Source organism: Delphinus delphis, chromosome 13 (genome assembly GCF_949987515.2).
Source record: "Delphinus delphis chromosome 13, mDelDel1.2, whole genome shotgun sequence".
NCBI lineage: Eukaryota > Metazoa > Chordata > Mammalia > Artiodactyla > Delphinidae > Delphinus > Delphinus delphis.
In genome coordinates, this window is record NC_082695.1 from 76,014,931 (window position 1) to 76,023,397 (window position 8,467).

At 35.9% G+C, this 8,467-nt stretch overlaps 1 protein-coding gene across 4 annotated transcripts in view; it reads left to right on the plus strand.

Moving 5' to 3' along the window:
* RELCH (RAB11 binding and LisH domain, coiled-coil and HEAT repeat containing) overlaps nucleotides 1-8,154 on the plus strand; it is a 121,151-nt gene extending 112,997 nt beyond the window's left edge. For 2 of the 4 annotated variants that reach the window (XM_060029172.1, XM_060029173.1), the window contains exon 29: nucleotides 6,140-8,154. In XM_060029172.1, the coding sequence (XP_059885155.1) occupies nucleotides 6,140-6,260 (121 nt within the window). In that variant the 3' untranslated portion in view covers nucleotides 6,261-8,154. Of the gene's footprint in view, nucleotides 1-908; nucleotides 1,366-6,139 lie in introns of those variants that run through there. The other 2 variants (XM_060029170.1, XM_060029171.1) reach the window with 1 other exon arrangement.
* The last annotated feature ends 313 nt before the right edge of the window (nucleotides 8,155-8,467 follow it).

An 8,467-nucleotide genomic window follows, 5' to 3' on the forward strand; every position in this document is an offset into this window, starting at 1 on the left:
ATGTTATTCAAATCCTCTATATTAACATTTTTTTTTAAACTCTTACTGTAGAGAATTTCAAATTAACACAAAAATAAACATGGTATAATGATTTCCCATGTACTCATCACTCAGCTTCAACAATTATCAACTCATAGTCAATTTTATTTCATCTATACCCAACTCTTCTCCCCTCCCATATTCTGATATACATCTCTAAAAGATAAGTGCTATTTTTTTAAACATAAACACAGTATCATCACACCATAACAACTCCTTAATATCATTTATTATCTGGCCTTTGTTCAAATTTCTAATGTTTCATAAATGTCATTATTGATTTGTTGTTCGTTTTTTCCCTACAGTTTGTTTCCTTGAGTCAGGATCCAACATTCCATATATTATAAGTGGTTAATATGTTTCTTGAATCTCTTTTAATTCAGAGGTTCCCCCTTGTATCTCTTTTTTTCTCCATACAATTTACTTGTTGAAGGAACTGAGTCATTTGTCCTATAGAGGTTCCCACAGTCCAAATCTTGCTAATTGCATTTCCCTTGTGTGGTTCAAAATGTTCCTCTGTATTTCCCATAAATTTACTAGTTGGATCTAGATCTAGAGATGTAATCAGGTTTGGGGCATGTTTTTTATTTGCCAAGACTTCTACATAGGAGGAGGTGTGTTTTCATTGTGAGGCAGGTAATGTCTGCTTCTCTCTTTTTTTGGTGATGTTAACATCTATTAATGATGAATGCCAGATCCGTTAATTCATTAGCAATTACAAAATGTATTACTCTATCATTCCTTCTTCATTTGTCAGCTAGAATTCTTCAGAAAGAAAACCGTCCCCCATATGTACTATTTTTACCAAGTTATACCGTTTATATAGTAAAGACAAGATAAATGTTCAATTCTTTCTCTTTATGTACCAGTTTCCAAAGTAATGAACTGATCCACCCTCCAACCGGAGGCAAAAGAAAAGAGAAAAGGGATTACATGCAGAAATATCAGCACTGTGCAAAGGACAAAAGTTTCAGAAAAGCATATTTGGGAACTGTAATTAAAGCTACAGCACAGAGTATGTACGGGAGAACAATAGAGATAAGTCTATAAAGGTAGACGGGCACCATTAATAAAGAACTTTGTATGCTACATGAGAGGTTTGGACTTATCCTGTGGCCAGGAGTCAACAAACTTTCTCTGTAAAGACAGTAAATATTTTAAGCTTTGCGATTCATATGGTCTCTGTTACAAGTACACAATTGAACTCTGCTATTGTAGCAGTAAGCAGCCATTGACAATATGGAAATGTATGGCTATGGCTGCATTCCAATAAAACTTTATTTACAAAAACAGGCAGCAGACTGGATTTGGCCTGTGACCCTTAGTTTACCAACCCTTAGTAACTTTGCTTCTCAGGCCTTAGGGTCCATCAGAATCACCTGGAAATTTTTGGGTGCCATCTCCAGAGTTTTTGATTCAGAAGATCTGGGATGGAGCCTGAGAATTTGAATTGCAACAAATTCCCAGGTGATGTTAATACTCTGGGTCCAGGAGCCACACTTTGAGAACCACTGCTTTGGAAGCCATGCTCTAGTGAATACAAGCAACGGAGAAGCAGGTGGAACAGAAAGCTACTGTAGTAACCCATGATGAAGGCAGGTGTGGGCATGGATGGGCAGGTAATAATAAGATACACTCATGAACCAGACACCATTCTCAGCATTTTTCATATATTTGCTAATAATTTATCATAATAACCCTATGAAGTAGATACTATTACTATTCCCATTTTACAGATGACACAGAGGTTAGGTAACTTGCTCAAAGGCCACCTAGCTACTAAGTGGAGGAACCAGAATTCAAACCCAGGCATTGTGGTTCTTGAGACCATGGTCTTAACCACCATGTTTTACTGCCTATATGTAACAGTGAGTATGAGAATAAGATGGACTCAAGATATATTCAAATGTGAACTCAGTTTAACATGGCAACAGGTTAGAGTAAGAGAGAACTAGAATCTAATAAGAATTCCCAGATTGAATGATGGCACCGTACAACCAAATGGAACTGTTCTGAAGAGGAATATTTAAAATTTGAGGTACAGGAAGAAAAACACTATAAGCAGTTTTTGAGATTTAGGAACCATTAGGATATAGGTGGTAATTAAAGGCTTAGGTAAGGACTAGAGGTGGATAGATGATATCACTTGGAAAGGGAGCTCAGACCTGGAATTAGACCAACATTTAAAATGCAGCGTTTAAGGGACTTCCCTGGTGGTGCAGTGGTTAAGAATCCACCTGCCGATACAGGGGACACGGGTTCGAGCCCTGGTCCGGGAAGATCCCACATGCCGGGAGCAACTAAGCCTGTGCGCCACAACTACTGAGCCTGTGCTCTAGATCCCAAGAGCCACAACTACTGAAGCCCGCACACCTAGAGCCCATGAGCCCATGCTCCACAACAACAGAAGCCACTGTAAGGAGAAGCCCGCGCACCGCAACGAAGAGTAGCCCCTGCTTGCCACAACTAGAGAAAGCCCACACGCAGCAACGAAGACCCAATGCAGCCAAAAATAAATAAATAAAATAAATAATTTTTTTTTGAAAGTGCAGCATTTACAAGAAGCTTAACTGAGAAATAGGAGGCAAATCAGAGTGGTGTCAAAAAATCAAATAGGGGTTTCAAAGAGAAGGAATAGTGATCTTTGATTTGCAAGATATAGTGATGTGGAGAGAGAGAGAACTATTCTAGGACATAAATAATTTTAAAGATAGGCCAGAAGTAAGAGATTCTATAGATTCAGAATCAATAAGAAATGACAGCTGGTTGGCTATGAGTTGCAAAGGAAAGATCTGAGAATCCCTTGAAAGCCTGCAGTAAGAAGACATTACAAGGCAGCCCATTTCATTTTTAACAACTCTGTTTTTAAAATATTCCTTTCTCATCCTGAGTTAAAGTCTCCCTTCCTATAACATCTACTCTCTATACCAAGTTTTCATCATTTGGCGGAGGGGTCAGAGTCAGACCCTTTTGTCTAACTGATAAAAATGTAAACTCTTTCTTCAGAAAAAAAAAAAAAAAAGCCATAATGTAATTGTTCTTCACTAGAAAGCTTTGTAAAATACATACGTGGGTCCTCTACCCCAGATGGAAAAAATCCGACTCACTGGGGTTACGTCTAGGTGTCCACATTTCAAAAAGTTCCCCCAGGTAATTGTGATGTGCATCAGTAGAGCTCTATGGATATATACAGCTGTGCAGATATATATTATATATCTCATTTTTCATGAGTAACACAGAGAGGTATCTTAAGTCTCCTAAATCTTCTCTTCTCCAAACCAAACATTCTTCATTCCTTTCACTTTTACCTCTTATGGTTTCCAGACTCCTTAGCATCATTGTTGCACTCTTCTTAGAATATCATTAACACTTGATGGGGGACTTCCCTGGTGGCGCACACTCCCAGGGAAGCATTCTCCCAATGCAGGGGGCCCGAGTTCGATTCCTGGTCAGGGAACTGGATCCCACACGCATGCCACAACTAAGAGTTTGCATGCCACAGCTAAAGAGCTGGCGAGCCGCAACTAAGGAGCCCACCTGCCGCAACTGAGACCCAGTGCAACCAAATAAATAAATATTTTTTTAAAAAAGACTTCATGGTATCTCAAGTATTATCTGAGCCATGTATCCTGTTTTTGTAGATACAAACTAAAATCATACTTATCTTTTACTTAACACTGTTTCCTACAGAAAAAAAACAGTACTATAAACCTAGAATGTTAAGGAAAGGCATCATGGAAAAGATAGGGCTTGAGCTGGGAATTAAAAGATGGCTAGACACGAGATAAAAGAAGAAATATTTAAGTTGAGAATGGTTTGAACAATTAGACTAGGCAGACCTGACTCAAGGGCGTCTAGAAGTTAAGTAGTGATGGTTGGTTAAACACACACACACACATAAGAATTAGATTGCTATGTTTCTTGAATGCCATGCATATTTTATCTTGTAGGTAGTAAGTGACCACTGAAGATTTTGAGAAGGGGTGTGATATAAAGAAGTGATTATTTAAGAGGTGAATCTGACTAATGCAAGGATGCCAGATCTAAAACTTTTGGAATAATTCAGTTGTAAAGTATTGGCATTAGAAATAAAAGTAAACAATAGAGAAGATGTTGTAGAATAGAGTCACAAGATTTGATGATAGTTTGAAATGGAGAGCCATTATATTCACTGTTGGGAATAGAGGAAAAGGATACAACCACTGGCAAGTAAAGAAATAAAAGTGAGTGATAAAAACTCTCCAGAAAATGTGCATAGAGGGAACCTACCTCAACATAATAAGGGCCATATGTGACAAACCCACAGCAAGCCTCATACTCAACGGTGAAAAACTGAAAGCATTTCCACTAAGATCAGGAACAAGACAAGGATGTTCACTCTAGCCACAGCAATCAGGGAAGGAAAAGAAATAAAAGGAATACAGATTGGAAAAGAAGTAAAACTGTCATTGTTTGCAGATGACATGATACTATACATAGAAAATCCTAAAGATGCCACCAGAAAACTACTAGAACTAATCAATGAATTTGGTAAATTTGCAGGATACAAAATTAATGCACAGAAATCTCTGGCATTCCTATACACCAACAATGAAAAATCAGAAAGAAATTAAGGAAACACTCCCGTTTACCATCGCAACAAAAAGCATGACATACCTAGGAATAAATGCCTAAGGAGGTGAAAGACTTGTACTCAGAAATAAAAGTGGGGAGTTATTTCTAAAGTTAGGGTATGAAGAAAAACTTGAGACATTGGCTTTATGTAGCAAACAGTGGTAATGTGGGACTGGCCCTCAGGAAAAATGTTGTGATTCAATAAATATTTTTGAGTCATCCTATGGAGATGTTACTTAAAACTTATAGAATGAGTAAGTTTTGTAATTGAAGAACTAGAGCCAAATGCTGAGCCTCATGGAGGATTACTTTGTGGGAAGAGGAAAAGCAGCAAGAGAGGGGTATTCAGAGCACGTAGGGTCAGACCAGGTTGATGTACTGGCAGGAGAGCAATGGGAAGAAGAGACTTTCAGGATGGGCATCGTGGTCGGGTATTTAACTGAGTAACTCAGCACACACCTTTAAAGACCACATAGAACCAGAGGTCTTAGGTAGCAGCACATACTTCATGTGTAGATTTAACAGACGTCTGTTGAGCTCCTCTACCTCGCTCGCCACTCATTGTCTTTGACATGTTCAAACATATTCTCTTACTTAGTCCTCAAGATATTTTGCAGTAACAGTTGCAAAATTTTACAGAGGAGGAAACTGAATCACAGTGATTTAAAGCATCTTGGCCAAAGCCACAAGGCCAATAAGCTGGATTACTGAATCCATTATAGCACAATTGTTGGATCACTGAAAAATTGTCCTTTATCAATACTCTGTTCAGTAATATGATAAACCAGCTGTGTTTAGTAGTCATTTAAATTGTGCTTACTTCCTACACAGAAGGTTGGTCAAAAAGAAAGGAAAAGATTTGACACTGTCCATCAAAACTAGTGCAATTGGCAATTGAGGACATGTTTCTTCTCCCCAACCCTGCCCCCCTAAAAAAGTAATATGTCCTAGGATTGTTTAAAGACCTCACTGAGATTTCCTTTACTCATCTGTGAAAATAGGGGTAATATCTATCTCCCAGGGTTGCTGTAAGAATTAAATGAAGTAATGCTGATAATAAGAAGAATAACTAACAGTTAGAGCATGGTATTACGTGCCTGGCACTGCTAATAAGCACTTTACACTCGTATAATTCTAAATAGCCCTGTGAGGTAGGTACTAGAATTATCTCCATTTTATAGATGAGGAAACAGAGACTAAATAACTTGCCCAAAGTCACACAGCTGGTAAATGACAGAACCGAGATTCAGTCTCATTCCACACTTTCTCCTAATCACTATACCACACTGCTTCCTTTAAAAAAACAATGAACATGAAAGCTGCTAACCTATTATGGTACCAAAAAACTCTACTCCATAAATACTAGTTTCCCTTTTGTGATACCAGTTCAGAATGCATTTATTAATGTTATACTACTAAAGAAATGAAAAAATAGATATTTTAGTTTTTTAATTGCTTTACACGAATTTCAAAATTTCTTTCCTAGCTCAATGTCAATTGCTGCAAGCTTAGTGAGTGAAGATACAAAGACCAAGTTTTTGAACAAAATGGGCCAGTTGACAACATCAGGTGCCATGTTGGCCAATGTGTTTCAGAGAAAGAAGTAAAAGCAGGAAGGAAGCCCCCAGTAAACACTAAATGGACCTCAAGCAGACTGGTTCCTTGTACTTGAAGTACTTGCCTTTTTTTATTTCTTTTTTATGTTCTTGCATTATAATTTTATCTTAACCTCCAAAGATATTTGCACTGCTTTTGATTATTGCTGTATATCTGTTAATTTTGGAGTTACAACTGTGGTGATAAAAAATTGAGTTGATAGTCTGTACCAAGTTCCTCCTCTATGTTCTTGTCTTTCAGAATAATTTTATATATATATATATATACATATATATATATATATATATGGTTTTTTTTTTAATTTTTGGATGGGATATTAGCAAATATCTGTATGATACACTAAGCTATTACAGTGGTACTTAAAATAATGTAAATTTGCAGTCATTGTTATAAAGTAATAAAAGTGGAGATTACTTAAGTATTTAAATTATGAAAGAATAATGCAGACTTTTTATTGTTTCTTAACTGACTAGAAAGAGCCACCAGCATTACTCTGTGCCTTTTGGACTTCAGTTTGTGTGTCTGTAGGAATTGTGTGCATTCCATTCACACAGTGTTTATAATACTGCAATGAATTTGAATTGCAAATCCTACAGTAAGTAGATAATAATGAAACTTTCAATATTTCAGCACTCTCATGAATATTCTTTAAGTGCTATTTAAACCTCCCCATCACTTACATGCATATAATGAACGGACTTACCTGAGGAAACCCAGCACAGAAGCATGGGGAGTGGTTAACCAAGGTGAATTTTACATACTGGTGTGTAGTAGATTTAAATTCTCAAAACTAAATTTAAGTAAGAAGACCTAATAATTGTGACATTTTTTCCCAAACCGAAATACAGAAGAAAATAATGGTTTGAATCTAATATTTAACACCTATTTACATAAAACATTTTATTAAGATGTTTTCTAATGATTTTAATTTCAGAGATTATCTTTTCATTCTGTGTGTTACAGAGAAGTACAGAAAAGTTCAGGACATTTGGGGGCTGCTTTTTTCCCTCTAAACTAAAAATGACATTGGCTAAATTATTACTGGTTAGTTATCACCTTGTCCCTTAAAGTCAGTGACTATTCTTGTGTTTGATATATATTACATAGAGTCTTAAGTCAGTGTACTGTTCCGCTGGAATTTGACAGTTGTCTTTAAAGTAACGCAACTTGAAGTAGAAAAGAGTGGTCCTGGACATAGAAGGGAGGTGGTTGGTTTAAGGGGTTAATGTGAGGCCTTTTTGAAAAATGCATATTTTGGTAAAGAGAATTCTCTTTTGAGCACAGCTGATACAAATGGGTGATTGTCATGTTTGTTGTATAAACTGGTTTAATACACTTGGAACATAGGTGGTTTATATTCACTTCCTGGGAAAGCTAGCTTACCACATATTAAAGCTTATAAAATAAGTTGCCATAGGCAAAGCCATTTAAAAATTTATTCTGAAATTATTTCTTTTACCTACAGTGAAATAATTGTTAAGTAACTAGTCTTTACGGAAACTGTTGGATTCTAGGCATTCCTGAGAAATTGAAAGTGGCTACCTTTCATGTCAAAAATGTTGATCTATTATAAATAAAATGTTTTTGCATACTTGTTTTGGTTTTGGTTTTTACTATGTGTGTTTATTTTCATTTTGAAACACTATATCCTACATCCAAGCAAAATGAAATGAGAAAGTGTATGTTCATTAAAATATATTTTATTTTAAGAATATAAGCTATATAAATTACCTATTTTAGTTTACTTTTACTAAAAAAAGATTGTTGTATAAAATTAATACATTTCCGAGGTGATTTAAAGAAAAAATGTTTAAATTCTTATTTGCTTTGAACTGTAGTAGAATTAGTATGTTTATTACCTGGTGAATAAATAATATATTTTTAATGTGATAATTTTTATTAATTTGTGACTCCATTTATCTAAATGCTAATGGTTTTTTTGGAAAGGCACCAGCTAGCAAGATACACAGTATATCTCAAGTGAGTCCCCCTTATTATGCTGTTAAATATATTAATGTCAGTAAGACTTCCCATTTATTTTCACATTGATTTTTGTGGTAAAATATGGATTCTTTAAACACAAGACAGTCACTAATCACTGAAACTGCGTGTGTTCTTCCAAAACAAGCTGTAAAACTCCCATCCTCGCTCTTTTTAAACAGAAGTAAAAATGATACAAATTAAAGTTAAGTTTGCA